This window comes from Frieseomelitta varia, unplaced genomic scaffold (genome assembly GCF_011392965.1).
Source record: "Frieseomelitta varia isolate USP_RPSP 00005682 unplaced genomic scaffold, Fvar_1.2 scaffold_88, whole genome shotgun sequence".
Classification (NCBI taxonomy): Eukaryota; Metazoa; Arthropoda; class Insecta; order Hymenoptera; family Apidae; genus Frieseomelitta; species Frieseomelitta varia.
Window position 1 is genome coordinate 103,901 of NW_025110678.1, and position 18,383 is coordinate 122,283.

The 18,383-nt window shown below is 44.0% G+C and overlaps 1 protein-coding gene across 2 annotated transcripts in view; it reads left to right on the forward strand.

Annotated features, from left to right (window-relative positions):
- The first annotated feature begins 7 nt into the window (after positions 1 to 7).
- The window catches only part of LOC122536947 (titin homolog), a 50,090-nt gene continuing 31,714 nt past the window's right edge, over positions 8 to 18,383 (forward strand). The window contains exons 1-9 of one of the 2 annotated variants that reach the window (XM_043669743.1): positions 8 to 2,106; positions 3,622 to 12,370; positions 14,120 to 14,140; positions 14,234 to 15,736; positions 15,811 to 16,165; positions 16,742 to 16,990; positions 17,060 to 17,209; positions 17,533 to 17,862; positions 18,184 to 18,356. In XM_043669743.1, the coding sequence (XP_043525678.1) occupies positions 83 to 2,106; positions 3,622 to 12,370; positions 14,120 to 14,140; positions 14,234 to 15,736; positions 15,811 to 16,165; positions 16,742 to 16,990; positions 17,060 to 17,209; positions 17,533 to 17,862; positions 18,184 to 18,356 (13,554 nt within the window). In that variant the 5' untranslated portion in view covers positions 8 to 82. Of the gene's footprint in view, positions 2,107 to 2,969; positions 3,020 to 3,149; positions 12,371 to 14,119; positions 14,141 to 14,233; positions 15,737 to 15,810; positions 16,166 to 16,741; positions 16,991 to 17,059; positions 17,210 to 17,532; positions 17,863 to 18,183; positions 18,357 to 18,383 lie in introns of those variants that run through there. The other variant, XM_043669744.1, reaches the window with a different exon arrangement.

Sequence of the window (18,383 nt, forward strand, 5' to 3'; positions counted from 1 at the left end):
AATAGTGGACGTGGTGGAGGAAATTGAAAACCAAATACCAATCTCCATCAAGGAGGCTCTCTACAGGAAGGAATTGAAAGAAATGGTTCGATCGATCGAGCGAGAGAAGACGGGAGCCTCTCAAGAGGAGTCTATTCCTCGAGAGGCTGTCGCTCGCGCGAGAGAAGAGATCACTGCGCACACCTCTCAGGAAACTATCCCCGAGGGAACTCTGACGGAAAGCTCGACGGAGATTTTGCCTGAGACAACACGGTTCACCAACGAATCAATGACTGAGCGAACTGCGGTGGAAGAGTTCTCCGAGAGGACGGAACAGTTGGTCACAACGATCGAGGAATTGCCAAGGGGAACGGAAGATGCTAGAAAGTCAAGGAGAGAGGAAGAAGCTAAGAGTTTGATCGTTTCTCTGTCCAAGACGCTGGAGAATGTTCAAATGGATATAACGGGCATTTTGGAAGATTTCGAGGAACCCACAGCTGGAACTACCACGATCCCTGTTTCCATATTGGCCAACTCGCTGGAGGAACTCAGAAGGACCGTCTCCGGTATGAGAGTGATGACAGTGAGTTACGGCAGATCGGCAGACTCTTACGAAGAGATAGTCGGCGAAACAATTTCGGTGCTGGGGAATCTCGCGCGACCTCTGAACGATCTTCAGAAAGTTCTTCAACAGTCGCACCAGCACGGAGCTCAGGAGCTGGTGATTCTGAACCATTTGATTCAACCGCTGGACTCGATCGAATCCGAGGTGATCGACCACACGATTCGGAAGCTCGATGAAAATTCGAACGTGAGGGAGAGTTGCCAGCCAATTTTGAATCTTCTCCGAGACGTCAGAGACACGATACCGATCGTCGTGAAGGATATTCACTCGAGGCAAGAGCTTCTCGGATCGCTTCGCGAGATCTCGAAACCGTTGGAGAACATCGAGGAACGAATGAAGATCCTCGAGAGCGAAGCCGAGGAAACTCTAGAGACGGACGTTGCCAGAATTCTGGTGAAGCCACTGGAACACTTGTTGAACACGATAAAAGTGACGTCGCTGGAGCTCGAGGTGTTGGACCAACGCAGAGCGATCGTGGTCGAACTTCGAACTCTGGTCGAGCCGCTGGTCGAGTTCCTGAGCAGCCTTTCGGTGGTACAGAGCAGCAGGAAGAGTTTGGTTCCAGAGGCGGCCCTGTTGGACGAAAGGCGAAGCGTTATTTCAAAGTCTGTCGAAGGTTTGCAGAGGCAAGCCTCGATCGTTTTGGAGAGGATTTCCAACTTGGAAGGGGCGGCGTTGTTCGAGGGTGCGCTGAGCTCGCTGAAGAGCGCCATCCTCTCCGTTCAGAAGCAAATTGGCAGGACTGATTACTCGAGAAGATCCAGCTGCGTCGAGCTCACACTTCAGTACAACCTTTCGAGTTCGTTCAATCATTTGAGGAACACAATCGCGACGTTGGACGAAAGCGTGGAGAAACCGATTCACGATGTCATTGCCAAGTCGCTGGAAGCTTTGCAGAAGCAGATTACCCTGTCGCAAACGCATTTCATGCAAACGATCAACGAGCAACCGGTGGACGAAGAAGCGATCGTGGAAGGATTTTTGTATCCGACTAATCAGCTAAGGTCAGCTTTGAACATGCTGAGAGAGAAGATCGATCAGAAAATGATACCATCGATTTCGGTTCGATCCGTGACGCTTCTTCAGGCTCTGGCCAATTCTACTATGGAACTGGCTTCTTCCTTGTCCCTTCATAAAGTTCGATTGATAAGAGAAGGAGCATCCGAGGGTTCCTCGCTCGTCGAAACGTTGTCCGCCATGGTGGACGTTTTGGAGAGTGTGAAGGATTCGATAAGGGAGATTGAAAAGGTGGCGAGCGTTGCGACGGAGGAGAAAGGAGAGAAAATTTCACCGGACGTTCCCATTACCATTACGCAGATCGAAACGATCGTGGACGAGATTATCGAGATTTCAAAGGAGGAGGTGGAGAGTGTGCTGACTATCGAGAAAGTGCCATCTGAGAAAGATGGAGTGAAGATAGAGGAAATAAAGTGTGAAGAGACGGTCGACGAGCTTCAGGAAATGAAAGCGGAAAGAGTTGAAGATATCGAAGAGACGATGGAAGAGCTGAAGGAGAAGAAAGTAAAAGCTATTGAAATTACTCGAGAAGGAGAGATGAAAGTCATTCGAATAACGGGAAAAGAAAAGCTTGAAACTCTCGAAGGAGTAACTGAAGGAAAAGCGGAGACTTTGGAAGAAACGAAAGAGGAAAAAGTAAAGGCACTAGAAACAACCGAAGAAGGAAAAATCGAAGTTCTTCGAGCAATGGGAAAAGAGAAAGTTGATTCCCTTGAAGGAACAATGGAGAAAGAAGTTGAAGCTTTAGAAGGAACGAAAGAAGAAAAATTGAAGACTATTGACGTAACCGAAGAAGGGAAAGTTGAAGCCTTTCAAATAATGGGAAAGGAAAAAGTTGGAACCCTCGAAGGATTGGCAGAGGATAAAATCAAGGCTATAGAAACAAGTGGAGAAGACAAAGTGAAAGCTGTTGAAGTAACTGAAGAAGGAAAGCTCGAAACTCTCAAAGTTGAAACAGTTGAATCTTCCGAACTGATAAAAGAAGAAAAGATTGAGATCCTCGATGGAATAAAAGAAGAAAAAGCTTCTCATATAATTGAAGAAAAGAAAGAAGAAGTTGCTAAAGTAACAGGAAAAGAAAAAGTTGAAACTCTCGATGAAATGACAGAAGGGAAAGTTGCAACGCTTGAGGAAATGAAAGAACAGCCAGCCAAAGCTCTTGAAACGATCGAAGAAGATAGAATTGAAAATCTTCAAGTAACAGGCAAAGAAAAAATTGAAACTCTCGAAGGAGTCACAGAAGGAAAAGTGGAGATGTTGGAAGAAACGAAAGAAGAAAAGGCAAAGGCACTAGAAACAATCGAAGAAGGAAAAGTCGAAGTTCTTCGAGTAACAGGAAAAGAAAAGGTTGAAGATCTTCAAGAAATGATAGAAGAAAAAGTTGGAACTTTGGAACAAGTGGAACAAGAAAAAGTGAAAGCACTTGCAACAACCGAAGGAGAAAAAGCTGAAGTTCCTCGAGTAATCGGTAAAGAAAAAGTAGAGAGCCTTGAAGAAACGAAAGAAGAAACAGTTGATATTTTGGAAGAAGCGAAACAAGAAGAAACGAAGGCAGCTGAAGTAACTGTGGAAAGAAAAGCAGAAGTTCCTCAAGTAATGGGTAAAGAAAAGGTTGAAGATCTCGAAGAGATCAAAGAGGAAAAAGCTGAAATATTGGGAGAAAGTAAAGAAGAACAAACGAAAGCTTTCGAAATAACTGAAGAGAGAAAGGTTGAAGCTGTTAGAGCAACGAGAAAAGAAATGATTGAAACCACTGAAGAAATGACAGAGGGGAAAATTGAAACGCTCGAGGAAACGAGAAGAGAGTCAATTGAAGCTGTTGAAGTGACTGAAGAAGGAAAGGTAGAAAGTCTTCGAGTAACAGGGAAAGAAAAAGTTGAAACTCTTGAGGGAGTTGAGCAAGAAAAGGTTGAAACTTTTGAAGAAATTAAGGAAGAGAGAATGAAAGCTCTCGAGGTAGCTGAGGAAAGTAAAACTGAAGCTCTTCGAATAACGGCGACAGAAAAAGTTGAAACTCTTCAAGAACTTCCACAAGAGAAGGTTGAAGATCTTAAACTGACCAAAGAAGAAAAAATTAAAGCTCTCGAAGTAACTGAAGAAGCAAAAACTGAAGCTCCTAAAGTAACAAGGAAAGAAACAATTGAATCGTCAGAATTGATGAAAGAAGAAAAAGTCGAAGCTCTTGAAGTAACTGTGGAAGAAAAAGTGAAAGCTCTTGAAATAACCGAGGAAGGGAAAGCTGAAGCTGCGAAAGTAACGGGGAAAGAAACAGTGGAATCTGTTGAATTGATAAAGGAAGAAAATGTCGAAGCTCTCCAAGGAATGAAAAAAGAAAAGGCAAAGGCTGTTGAAGCTTCTGAAGAAGAGAAACTGGAAACTCTCCAAATAAAGGGAAAAGAAACGGTTGAATCTACTGAACTGATAAAAGAAGAAAAAGTTGAAGCACTTGAAGCAACGAAAGAAGAAGCAGCTAATGCTCTTGAAGCAACTGTTGAATCTCTTGAATTAACAGAGCAGAAGAAAGTCGAAAGTGTAGGAAAAGTCGAATCCATTGACCTGAAAGAAGAAAAAACTGAGAATCTTGAGACGATGAAAGAAGAAAAATTAGAAGCAGTGGTCGAAATAACCAAAGAACTGTCTAAAACAGAGGAAAAAGTTGAAGTATTATCCGAAGAGTTATCCGTGAAAGAAGAAAAAGTGGAAACTTCACCACAGACAGAAGAAATAGCAAAGATTGTTGAAAAAGTAGAAACTCCTTCTGGAAGAACTGAGAAATTGGTAAAGGAAGAAAAACTTTTATTAGCGAAAGCGGAAGAGACAGCTATTGGAGACAAGAAGACGGTATTGTCTGAAAAAGAAATGGTAGCAGAAAAATTAGAAGCATCCACTGTCGAAGAAATAACAACACAAGTGATAGAACCAGAGAAAAAGCAAGACGAAATTGAAACAATAATTGAGAAAGTAGAGGAAAGAAGAACTGAAAAAGAGGAAGCACTTGCACGAGTCGAAGAAGCAAAAATAGAAGAATCTAAAACATCAGAAGAATCAACGCAGAAGCAAGAAGCTAAAGAACAAGTATCTGAAAAGGTAGAAGAGGCATCAGAAACGGAGAAAATCGCAGAAGAATCTTCGAAGAAAACAAAAGAGGAAACCAGAGGTTCGAAAGAAGCAGCGAGACAAGAAGAGACGACTGAGGCCTTGTCTCAAAAAATAGAAGACCTAGCGAAGTCAGAAGAGAAGGTAGAAGAAGAAAGGAAACAGACCACGATCAATCAGATACAAAAAACCGCTTCATCGATCGATACTTTGCAACAACCATTCAAGGAATTAACCAATCTCGTGTCCACAGCACTAGACGAACCTCTTTTCTCAAAATCCGAAGAGGAGAAACGAAGAATCCGAGAACTAACAGCCCTAATTCAAATCCTCTACGACTTGAAAGCAACAAGCGCGTCTGTTCAAACTACGTTATCCTCTTCCTCGCTCTCAGAACTCGAAACGCGATTTCTTCGGCTGACTGATTCTTTGATAACCGTGGATCAAGCTACAGAAAAGATTCTTCGCTTGACTCAGAAAGAATTGGCACCAGCGCTGAAGGAAAACGTAATGGTGTCGCTGCAAATACTTCTGGAACCTCTAGCGTCCCTTCAACGCGAGCTTTCTTCCATCCAAGATGCAACTGCTCAACTGTCCACGGACCACCTCTCGCTGCTGACGAACTCGCGAAATGTCGACGAAGCGATCTCAGAACTCGCGAGAGCAATTCGCAAGACTGCCGAGACGAAGAGTATGAAAGTGGTCGAGGAGATGAAGGTGATGGCGAAATCGAAAGAGGAGAGTTCAGACATCGAGGAAACCACGGCGAAGCCTCTCGAGGAACTCATCGAGGTCCTCATGGTTTCCCAGGAGAAAGTGAAACCAAAGGATGCGCCCTCGGTAGAATCGACTGAATTGCAACAGAAATTAACCAGCGACGACGAGACAAAATTGGAAGCAGACCTCGTGAAGAAGATAGTCAGTCCAATAGAGAATCTTCGCGAAGCGATTGCGAAGATCGAGCAAGAGAAACTGGAGGAGACTGAAGTGTTGCCTACGAAGAAGACAGCCACCGTCATCTTGAGCACCATTGTCCATCCTTTGGAAGAACTGCAACAGTCTTTGAACGTCTCCTCGCAGCAGCAGACTGCAAGAACCGAAGAAATTGCGGAAGAAACGAGATCAAACGTTCCGTCTCGGCAGCGGTTGCCGGTAGCCGATGTTTTCGAACAACTGAAGCGATCCATCGCCACGATTCAAGAAGATGTGATCCTCGAAGCGAGCGAAGAGATCAAGAGATCGGAAGGCAAGGCGTTGATCGTAAAAGAAATGGAAGAATCTCTGGAAAATCTCAAATTCTCTATCGGCGCAGTGCAGAAGATAGTAACGTCCGAAAGTGAAACAATCGAGAAACTTTCTGACACAGAGAGGACATCTGCAATTGAAACGTTCGTTGAGTCTGTGAAGGATTTGGGAGAGAAATGCATGGCGGTTGTCAGTCACCCTCCGGTGAAAATAGAGTCGTCTGGAAGGATTCAGAAGGAAGAGTTGAAGCAAGTTTTGGAAATGATGGCTCAGCCTATGCGAGTGCTGCGCGAAACTGCTTCTGAGATCGAAGAACGAGAAACCGAAGAGGTACAGGTTCTAGACGAGACGAGTAAGATCGTGGCGGAAGCTTTGAAACCTCTGGTGCATCCTCTGGAGGAACTGGAGCAATTGCTATGCACGGCGGTGCAAGAAGTTGACACGTCGAAGGAAGAGACGGTTGAAGAAGCAAGAAAGACTGCTTCGTCCACGGAGCAACTGAAGCTTAGTCCTGTTTTGGAAGAATTGCAGAGATCTATCGTGACGATAGAGGAACAGGTAGCTCTGCAGCCGAAGAAATCGAGTGAAACGATGGAAGCGTCTGTTGCCGAACTGATAGAAAGTCCGCTGGAGAATTTGAAATCTGCAGTAGCAGCCATTCAAACCGTCGAAATGGAAGGGACGAAAGAATTAACCGGTGCAGAGGAAACAACAATTTTGAGAACGATTGCCAAGTGCGTGGAAGAGATAGCAAACGTGACTTCAGTTGCTTCTGCTCGGCAGAAAGTCGAGGTTAGCGTCTTGCAACAGCCACAAATTGCCAAGATGGACGTGCAAGAGTTTGGACGGCAAGCTCTGGATGCTATAACGAGTCCAATTCAAGTTCTACGTGAGACCGTCTCCAAAATTGACGAGCAACAGGCGCGAGAAGTCGAGGCTTCGATTACGCCCGAAACGAAAGAAGTTGCCAACGTTTTACATAGTTTGGTCGAACCTTTGGAACAGTTGGAGAAATCTCTGTCAGTTGCTGTGCAAGAGACGAGCACGATCAAAGAGGAGTCTGCTTCGGAATTGAAAGACGTTCGAACTTCGGTAAAATTGAATGTCGAACCTGTTTTGGAACAATTGGAGAAGTCTATCGCTGTGATTCAGGAACAGGTCTCGCTGGAAGCTGGTAAAGAAGAATCGAGGGATCGGTTGGAAACTTCTGTGACGAAAGCGATAGAAGAACCTCTGAAACACTTGAGATCCTCAGTAGCAGCTGTCAAGGAACTAGTAACGGAGACAGAGCAAACGAGTGATTTGTCGGTCGTGGACAAGACTTCGATCTTAATGTCGTTCGCAAAGTCCGTGGAAGAAATCGGCGAGAAGTGTTTGGCGGTGATCTCTCAGCAGCAAGTTGGAACGCGGTTAATTTCCAAGGAATTGAAAGAATCTCAAATAGAGATATTGGAAATGGCGGTCGCTCCTCTTCAGGTACTGAGAGAAACGATTAATAAACTAGGAGAAGAGAAATTGCGACAGGCGGAAGCTCTCGAGTTGTCGAAGATCTTGGTGGAGCCGCTAGAAAAATTAGAGACTTCCTTGTCATCCGCCGTTCGACAAACAGTCTCGACGAAACTCGAAGAAACTGAGGAGCACGTGTCTCAGGCAGCTCCGTCAGTGCAACGATTGGACATCAAACCTGTCGTGGAAGAACTTCAGAAATGCGTGGCGACGGTGCAAGAACGAGTAAAACTGCAGTCGACGACAGAAGAGTCCGTTGAGAAGAGGACCTCTCTCGTGCAAGCTGCTGAGAAATCACTGGAAGACTTGTATTCGTCCCTTGCGATCATTCAGAGCGCGGTGTCCGCCGAACCGAGCGCGGAAGAAACGCTGTCAGAAGCGGAGAAGGTGACAGTGTTGCGGCAGTTCGCAAGTTCGGTGCAAGAACTGGAGGAATGCTTGGCAGTGGTGAGCCAGCAAGAAGCAGAGCTAGATGAGACGACGATGGAATTGAAAGTAGCTGAAAAACTGGAGGCACGAGTCCTCGAGGCGATTATCGCGCCGGTTCGCACGCTGCGCGAGACCATTACGAAGTTACAGGAAGAGAGCGCCGAAGAAGTCGAAGCGTTAGAGCCAGGAGATGTTGACACGCAGACGTTGACTCCCTTGATGCATCCATTAGAACAGTTGGAAAGATGTTTGGCGAACGTGGTTCAACAGGCGAGTAGCGAGAAGGTCGAATCCGTGGAAGAAACGAAGAAGGAGACTATCATTCTGCCGATTTTGCGAGAACTGAACGAGAGTATCGTTAGCGTTGAAGAGCAACTAACTGCGTGTCTTGAAGAATCTTCAAAATTGGAGATTGCGAGGAGTGTGAGCGAGGCGATTGAAGAATTGAAGACATCCGCCATTGCTGTCGAACGGGTAGTCACGCTTTCTTCGGAAGAGACTGAAGAAACGAAGACTGAGAAGACGTCTGTCTTGCAGGCTTTCGCCAAGTCGATAGAACAGCTGGAAGAAAGGTGTTCAGCAGTTGCGAGTCAGAGAAAGGTGGAAAAGAAGTTGAAAGATGCTGAGAAGCAGCAGGCAAAAATGGTGGATGTGGAAGTTCTTCAAAAGATAAGTGATGAAATACGCGTACTTTGCGAATCGTTTTCTGTGGTCGAAGAAGAGAAAATGCAGCAGGCGAAGGAATTGAAAATATCCGAAGAGCAGATTTCAGGTGTGAAATTGAACGTCCTCGTAGAACCGTTAAATACATTGCAGCGAGTTTTACAGGCTGCACTTGAAGAAGGTGAAACTGTAGAAGAAGATACAACGAAAGAGTTGAAGAGAAACGAGATTCCTCCCGAGAAATTAAATTTACATCCTGTATTGGAAGAATTGAAGAGATCTCTAGTCGTTGTTCAGCAACAAACGTGCGAGACTGCGTCGGTTTCGGCGGAAATCGATGAAATTAGATTGATCAAGGCTGCCGAGGAGTCTCTGGAACGGATGAAGCTGTCTGTCTCAGCTGTTCAGGAAATGACAATTCCTCGGCAAGACGAAACAAAGGAGTTGAAGACAGGCGAGGAGAAGTCTCGATTGGAAGCTCTCGCACGATCGATAGAAGAAGCTGGAGAGAGACTGTTAGCCGTGGCGAAGCAGCGCGAAGCGAAGAAACCTGAAGAAATTCCAACGAAGAAGAAAGTGGCCGACGATTTTGTGAGAACTGTGATCGAGCCTATCAACGAGTTACAAACCGCCATCTTGAGTATAGACAAAGAGAGTGAATTACTGGGAAAGAAGAGAGAACAAGAAGCTATAGTACTGCTGAAGATGATACAGCCGCTGCACAAACTCGAGGATTCGTTCCTATCAGCCATGCAGGAAGAGACAATTACCGAGTACGAGACAGTCAAAGAAGTTTCTCAGGCAATTCCAGCTCTGCAGCAACTGCCCGTTAAGTCGACGTTAGAGGAACTAAACGAGAACGTGGTAGAAATTCAGAAGCAACTGGTCCTTGCGAAGGAAGCCCTAAGTTTGACAGGAGACACCGACGACTTTTCAACGATGAGAAACCTGGAGAGATCATTGAGCGACTTGAGAACGTCGGTGGCTGTGGTGCAGCAGTTGACAACGATAGAAAAGCCTGGCGAGCAAATTCTAGACGTGGAGAACGCGTCGGCGTTGCAGGCGTTTGGCAAAGCAGTGGAAGAGTTCAAGAGGCAGTGCTCTCTGATCGTCACGAAGCCAAGAGTCATCGCTACGATCGTGGGAACGTCAGAAGAACCAAAGGAACACGAAGCTCGAGCCTCGGGAACGATTCTCGTCCCATCGAGATTGTTGCAAGAGTCAATCTCGACCATAGAAGAGATCAAGCTCCAAGAAGCCGAGACGTTGGAAACGTCTGACACGAGGAAACCCGTGACGCTGCTGAGCGAGTTGATACCGCCGTTGCAAAGACTGGAGCAGTCGTTCGTCGCCGCGATTCAAGGGGAACACATGACGGAACACGCTGCAGAGAGTTTAGATGCCGACGAGAGAGTGTCGTTCGAGAAAGCAACTTTGACACCGATACTCGACGAGTTCCAAAGGTCGATCGCAACGATTCAAGAGCACGTGACGATGGAAGGCGACGTGGGAAGTTTGTCAGAAGCCGAGGACGCAGCGTCTCAGTTGAAAACAATGGCGCAGACGTTGACAGAGTTGAAGACCTCCGTCGCTGCCATTCGACAGATCACTGAATCTACCGCGGAGTTTGCGAACGATCTGTCGCAGACTGAGAGCGTCGCAGCGTTCGAAACGTTTGCGATGACTCTTCGCGATTTGGTGGAACGCGTGGCCACAATCGATCATCAACAGGTGATTGTAGAACCAGCAGCGGATACCATTTCGGAGGACGCGTCTTCTTTGAAGACTTGGGCCGATGTCGTGGAGGGAGCAACCGTTCAAGTCACGGAACCGATGATCGTCGACCAGGGTGTCGTAGAATCGCCTTCGGAAATGGTTCTTTCGATATCTGAGGAGGAAACGCAAGCTCTGAAGAGCTTGGCCAGACCTTTGAACGAGCTGAAGGAGTGTCTAGCGGTAGTCGTCGAAGAAAGGAGATCAATGGACGCGAACGAAGTTACCTTGACAATGTCCGAGAATGAGGATGCTTCTTTGTTGAAGACGATGGCTCGATCTCTGTTGGAACTGAAGAACGCAGCTGTGTCTGTTATTCAGGAGCAAACAGCCGTCGAATCGGCGAAAGAGAAGTCGTTCGAAGCCGTAGAGAAGCCGGAGACTACGTTGAATCCATTGATTGTACCGTTAGAAGAACTCTGCAACTCGATTGCCTTGATCGAGGATCGTATGCTGGTCGAGTCGGTGGACGATCGATCGATAGACGAGATTTCATTGCTGTCCGCTCTAGCCGAGCCTTTGATCACGCTTCACAGAAGCATCTCCGTGCTTGAAGAGCGAGTGATGTCACCTGAAGCGGAAGCAATGCCAGAAGAATCGAGCAGCTGGATCACTGAGTGTTTGGCTGTCCCTTTGGAAGAGATAGAACAATCTATCGCTGTGATACGCGAGTGCGTTGTGATGGAACACGAGCCCGGAGCTGGCGAAGAGGTGAGGATCGACACGCCAGATTGGTCAGTGGTAGAGAGACTGATGCAACCTGTGGAGGTCATAAGATCGACGATCGTTCGAATGGAGGAAAATATCACGAAAGATGAGAAAGCAGAGGAGGAAAGTGAGTACGAGGTTGTGAAAACACTGGTGCAGCCGTTGGCTGAGGTTCAAGAGAGCTTCCTGGTGCTGAAGAACAAGACTGACATGAGTATAGAAGAGGAGGAGGCTAGCATCGACGCAATTGTAGACTCGTTGTCTAATCTTGAGAAGAGCATATCATTCATCGAAGAACAGGCTGCTGAAAAATTGCGGAGAGTTCCGAGTGGAGAGGAAACTGTAATTGGAGCCTTAGCCGAGCCTCTGACGCAATTGAAAGAGAAGATTATGACAGTGGAAGAGTCCTCGACCGTGTACCTTGAAAATTTGGAAAGGCCATTGAAGAGATTGCAAACTGCGTTGGAAACAATATTATCTGGCGAAAGTCAAAGTGTGGAGAAACGAAAGAAAGAGAGCGCCGTTTCCGTTGAAGAAGCCACGAGAATATCGATGAAACTGATTAATTCTATCAGAGAAGTGAATGACTCTATCGAGTCGATTGATAATAAGATAGAAAGCTACAAGGGACTGCTAGGACTGGAGATTCAGATCGAGAAGGAAGCTCTGAAGACGTTGGCCAAGCCTCTTGAACAACTTAAGCAGGGAATTCAGAGTTTGTTGGACAGACAGGAGATTGGAGATGAGATTGTGGTTTCGCTGAAGAAGCTTCGAAAGGCGATTGCGATTGTCAGAGAGCAATCTGCTGACAAACCTCTAGCTGAACCATCGCATTTGGAGATTACGGAGATTTTTGGAGTATTAAGAACTTTGAATGTATGTTTGAACGAGTTGGAAGCTTCTACTGAAAAGGTTGAAACATTGTGGAAGGAGAATTTGAGCGGAGAAGGACTTGTAGAATTGGAAACTCCTGTTTCGAATTTGACGAACGATATAAGTTTGCTTCGGGACAAATTGTTGAATGTACAGATAGTGTGGGAGACGGATGAAGAGAAGAAGAAGATTAAAGAGAAGAAGAAGAAAAAAGAACTTGAGAAAGAGGAAAAAACGATAGATACGGAGGAGGAGGAACGTAGGAAAAAGGAGGAAGCTGAGAAACAGAGGGAAGAAGAAGAAAGAAGGAAGAAGGAAGAGGAAAAATTGAAACAAGTGGAGGAGAAAAAGAAAAACGAAGAGGCTGAGAAATTGCGGCAGAAGGAAGAAGAACGTAAGGAGAAAGAGGAAGCTGAGAAATTAAAACAGGAAGAGGAGCGTAAGAAAAAAGAGGAAGCTGAGAAATTAAAACAGGAAGAAGAGCGTAAGAAAAAAGAGGAAGCTGAGAAATTAAAACAGGAAGAAGAGCGTAAGAAAAAAGAGGATGCTGAGAAATTAAAACTGGAAGAAGAGCGTAAGCAAAAGGAAGAAGCTGAGAGACTGAAACAAGAAGAAGAGGAACGTAGAAAGAAAGAAGAAGCAGACAAACTAAGACAAGAGGAAGAGGAACGAAAGAAAAAAGAGGCAGAAAAATTGAAACAAGAAGAAGAGGAACGTAGGAAGAAAGAAGAAGCAGAAAAGCTAAAACGAGAGGACGAGGAACGAAAGAAAAAGGGGGCGGAAAAATTGAAACAAGAAGAAGAGGAGCGTAAAAGAAAGGACGAAGAAAAACTGAAGCAAGAAGAAGAGCTAAAGAAGAAACGAGAAGAAGAGGAACGTAAGAAGAAGGAAGAGCAGGAGAGATTAATGCGTGAGGAAGAAGATCGTAAGAAGAAAGAGGAACAAGAAAGATTAAAACGCGAAGAGGAGGAACGAAAAAAGAAAGAGGAGAAAGATAGATTGGAACGTGAAGAACAGGAACGTAAGAAAAAAGAGGAAGAAGAACAAAAGAAAATAAAAGAAGCTGAAAAACTGAAAGAAGAAACTGAACGTAAAAAGCAAGAGGTGGACGAAAGATTAAAGCGAGAAGAAAAAGAACGCAAGGAACAAGAAGCAGAAAAACTACGACTTGAAGAAGAGGAGCGTAAGAAGAACGAGGCAGAAAAATTAAAGCTCGAAGAACAGAAACGTAAAACACAGGAAGAAGAAAAATTAAAGCTCGAAGAACATAAGAAACGTAAGAAACAGGAAGAAGAAAAATTAAGGCTTCAAGAAGAGGAACGGAAGAAGAAAGAACTAGCTGAGAAATTGAAACAAGAGGAAGAAGAACGTAAGAAGAAGGAAGAAGAAGAAGAAAGGCGAAAGAAAGAAGAGAAGGGACGAAAGAAAAAAGAAAAAGAGGAACGATTGAAACGTGAGGAAGAAGAACGCAAACAGAAAGAAGAGGAGGAGCGTAAAAAGAAGGAAGAAGCTGAGAAATTAAAACTCGAAGAAGAACGTAAAAAGAAAGAAGAGGCTGAGAATTTGAGACAGGAGGAAGAACGTAAAAAGAAGGAAAAAGCAGAGAAATTGAAGCAGGAAGAAGAACGTAAAGAAAAGGAGGAAGCAGAAAAATTGAAACAAGAGAAAGAACGTAAAAAGAAAGAAGAAGCTGAGAAATTGAGGCAGGAGGAGGAGGAACGTAAGAAGAAGGAGGCTGAGAAACTGAAGAAAGAAGAGGAACGCAAAAAGCAGGATGAAGCAGAGAAATTAAAGCAAGAGGAGGAACGTAAAAAGAAGGAAGAAACTGAGAAAATAAAACAAGAAAAGGAACGTAAAGAGAAAGAAGAAGCTGAGAAATTAAAGCAAGAGGAAGAACGCAAGAAAAAAGAAGAGGCTGACAAACTGAAACAAGACGAGGAGAAAAAAAAGAAACAAAAAGCTGAAAAGTTGAAGCAAGAAGAAGAGCGTAAGAAGAAGGAGGAGGCTGAAAAGTTAAAAGAAAAGGAAGAACGTAAGAAGAAAGAAGAATCGCAAAAGTTAAAAGAGGAAAAGGAACGTAAGAAGAAAGAAGAAGCTGAGAAACTAAAACTGGAAGATGAGCGTAAAAAGAGAGATGAAGAAGAGCGTAAGGAAATGGAGAAAACTGAGAAATTGAAACAAGAAGAAGAACGTAAGAAAAAAGAGGCTGAAAAATTGAAGCAAGAAGCGGAGCTTACGGAAAAGGAAGAATCTGAGAGATTGAAACTCGAAGAAGAACGTAAGAAGAAGAAAGAGGAAGCTGAAAAATTGAAACGAGAGGAGGAGCTTAAGAAGAAAGAGGCAGAGAGGTTGAAGCAGCAGGAAGAAAAACGCAAGAAGGAAGAAGAAGCTGAGAAACTAAGGCAGGAAGAGGAACAGCGAGAAAAGGAGAAGGCTGAGAAGAGAAAGCAAGAGGAAGAGGCACGTAGGAAAAGAGTGGAAGAAGAACAAAAGATCGAGTCGGAGGCACTGAAACAGAGGGAAGAGAAATTGCGAAAGAAGAAGGAGGAGCGAAGATTGCAACAGGAGGAGGACGAGCGTAGGGAACGGGAGGAGGCGGAAAAGCGAAAGAAAGAGCAAGAGCAGAGGAAACGCGAGCGGGAGGAGCGCGCGAAGAAAGAGGAAGAGGAAAGAGTCAAACGTGAAGAGGAGGAACGTAGGAAGAAAGAGGAGAGAGCCAAATTGAAGAAAGAGGAAGAAGAACGGAGGAAAGTCGAGGAAGCGGAAAGATTGAAGAGAGATCAGGAACGAGACGAGCAGAGACGGGAGGAAGCTAGGAGACGAAGGGAAGAGCAAGAGAAACAGATAAGAGACGTGACAGAGAAAGTGAGGAAAGCTGAGGAAGTACGTCTGAGGAAGGAAGACGAGACGCGTGAAAATAGAAGACTGGAACGCGAACGAAGAAGGCAGGAAGAGGTGGCAAAGTTACACAAGGAAGAGGAAGAAAGACTTCAAAGAGAAGAGGAACGCAGACAAAAGAGGAAAGAAACGGAGAGACAGTGGAAAGAGGACGAAGAGGCTCTTAGAAGAAGGGAGACCGAACGTTTGGAAAGAAGACGCGCAGAAGATCGTCAGAATAGAGAAGAGTCTGACCGTTTGAAGCGAGAAGACGAGGAAAGGAGACGCAGAAGAGAGACCGAGAGACAATTAAGAAGAGAAGAGGCAGCACGAGAGATAAAGGAAGAGGAGGAACGTTTAAGAAGACGACACGAGGAAGAAACGTCCAGACTTAGGAAACGAAGACAGGAACAACTGAGGGACGACACTTGGTCGAAGATGAGACAGGGCGAGGCGGAACAGTTGTTCAAGAAAATAACGGACGACGCGCTACGAATTGAAAAAATGAAAGCTGGCTCTTCGGACGTGGAATTTTGGCGGGACAGGCGAGACAAATCTTGCCGATACGACTCTGGTTTCGATTCGGGGCTTTCCAGCACGTCTAGATCGTACAGTTGGAGAGATTCTCTCACTTCTCTGACCAGAAAGAGAATCGACGACTTTCTGGATTACAAGTTGAGGGATACTTCGATCGACAGATACTACCACGACACCGGGACGTATTACAGAAGAAGGAAAAAGAGAGACGATCATATCACTCGAGCAAGATCTATCAGTTTGTTGAAGTACGACGACTATTCGACGGGGGACAGCGACACGACTATTACGCCTACTGCTGTTAGCAAACCACCGAGATATAGCAGCAGGCTAAAGACGAATTTGCGAACTGATTTTGAGGATCGTGGCTCGAATTTGTCGCTATATCTGCCATCAATTAAAGACGAGGTAAGAAGAATACAGTAACACAATGATCTGTCAACTGTCGAAAATTGAAAGCGTGTGAAATGATTGTTACATAGCTCACACCGCGCGACAAGGGAAAGAAGCCATCGTTCTGCACCAGATTGACAAATAGAACCGTGGGGGTTGGTATGAGGACGAGATTAACCTGCACTGTGCTTGGACACCCAGAACCGAGGGTTTACTGGACGAAAGATGGCGAGAGGCTCGACGTAACTACGAACAAATGCAAAACTCGTTTCGATAATGGTATGGCTTATTTTGAATTGCACGAAGCACTCCCCGAAGATTCCGGATTGTATACCTGTGTTGCCGAGAATGTTCACGGAATCGCGACCACAGAATCCACATTAAAAGTTTACCCCGATTTCCAACCAGCATTGTCACCCCCTACTTTCACAAGATCTATCAAAGGTATGTATCCAAAAGTATTCTAACTGCTAAATATTTGTTCAGAGAAAAAAAATTATTACTTGTCCAAATGTAAAATTACGAGACGTATTGTGTCAAAATTTAAAAGAATTGAATTATCCCCACGTTAAAGATGATTGCACGGTTTCCTTGGATTTTGAAATATTAATACGCATACCATTGTTTGGAAATGATCGTTTGTGATTAATTATTTTATACCATAAATTTCTTATTTCTTATTCCTGGCCAATCAATTTAACACTAGAACTACCGAGTGGTCCAAATGACTAATTCATAATTTCTTTTAGATACATTGCAGATGAAAAATAGTATATCTTTAGAGGTTTAAATGATTTCTTTATAAAATACACGAATAAAAGTTTGCGTATTCTATTGTACTTCTATTTTTTTCACTTTAATATCTCTGATCAAAATTCTATGCTTTAGTCCTTGAATCATAAATTTTAAAACAATATCTACAATGTCAACAAGTTACGTCAATATTAATACATTTAATGATAGAATTACTTATTTATTTAAACATAATACTGGTACTTTAATAAAATTACCATGGCACAGACACTTATCGACCATCTGACAACGAGCTGATCCTGGAATGTCGAGTTCGTGGCCATCCAATACCAATTATCTCCTGGTTGAAAGACGGTTGCATTCTTCAAGGCGATCGTTACAAGCAGTGTTACCTGGACGATGGCATTTATCGGTTGGAAATTGCTGCACCCAATTCTTCAGACAGTGGCCGATACATCTGCAGAGCTATGAACGACCTACGAACTGAAGAGATATCGCATATTGTTCAGTTCAATGGTAATATTTCTAACGTCGCTCAACAAAATTTCTTTCCTAAACGTCACGTTCGAATTAACCTGTTTCAAGAACGAGAACGACGAATTGTGAGGAAGCACGAGAAAACGTTCGACGACTACTTCAACATCGAATCTTACAAGAGACCGCGATTCTCCAACTATTTAAGCGACCACAGCGTTCCCACTGGTGGCACCATTGCCTTGCAAGTCGAAGTTAAAGGTATTAAACATTCGGCCAATGAATCTTCGATTTTTCTTCACTCAAACGTTGTCATGTTTCAAAATTCCTGACCTCAGATTTACGACTTATTAATTTCATAAGTTGCAAGCGACAGTAAACTATTTAGAAAGTAATAATGAATAAAATAAAATATAATATCTCTCTATTTTTGGGCACTGTGATATCTATTGGTAGTTCGTCCTATCCAATTAAGAAAAATATTTAAAAGCTGATAACTGGCAAATTTAAAAATTGTTGAGAAATTACACAAGTAGATTTTAATATATCAATAAATGGATTGTCATAATTAATCATAAATGCAGGTGTTCCGGCACCGGAAGTAAGATGGTTCCGTGGCGAAAGACGAGAGCCAGTCTCGATCCCAAAGGCGAAAACGTTCACAGAATCCGATGTTCACACCTTGGTTCTACCAGAAGTTACTGAATCAGAAAGGGGCACGTACATTTGTAGAGCTATCAACGCTTATGGTCACGTAGACAGTATTGCTACTGTCGACGTAATATCGCCTAGCGCGATCGATGGTGGAAAACCAGCAATGTTCGTTTCAAGACCCTCGGAAAAATCGATCACAGTCACCGCTGGCGAAGATGTCAGTGTTTCCTTTAGATTCTGTGGTGTTCCTAAACCTCGTGGTAAGAAATCATTGAAACGCCTGCTTGCCAAACTGTGAATATTTCACGATATTTTCATTAAAGCTATAAGAATCAATATGCTTTGATTTTACGTTAAAATAAACAAGAATTAACGTGTTCCAATTTTCATTAAAGCTATAAGAGTGAGAATCTTCTATTTGCATCAAGATTACGAGAATTTAATCTATTATTATTAAAATTGTAAGGATTAATATGTTTCAGGTTTTACATATAAGTTACGAAAATTATCGAGTTTCAGTTTTTATAAAAGTTAGTTGGAATTAAACGTCTGTTAATTTTTATTCATTCGTTGTTTCGCAGTTACGTGGATGAAAGGATTGAGGGACATCACGGACGGTCCTCGATCTCATAAAGAAACCATCGACGATTACGTGAGGCTAACATTGAAGAGAGTGGTACCTTCGGACGAAGGCACGTACTGCATTTTGCTCAAAAACAGACACGGTTGCGATAGAAGTTTCTTCTCGATCAAGGTAAATATTACACGATCACGAAATGAT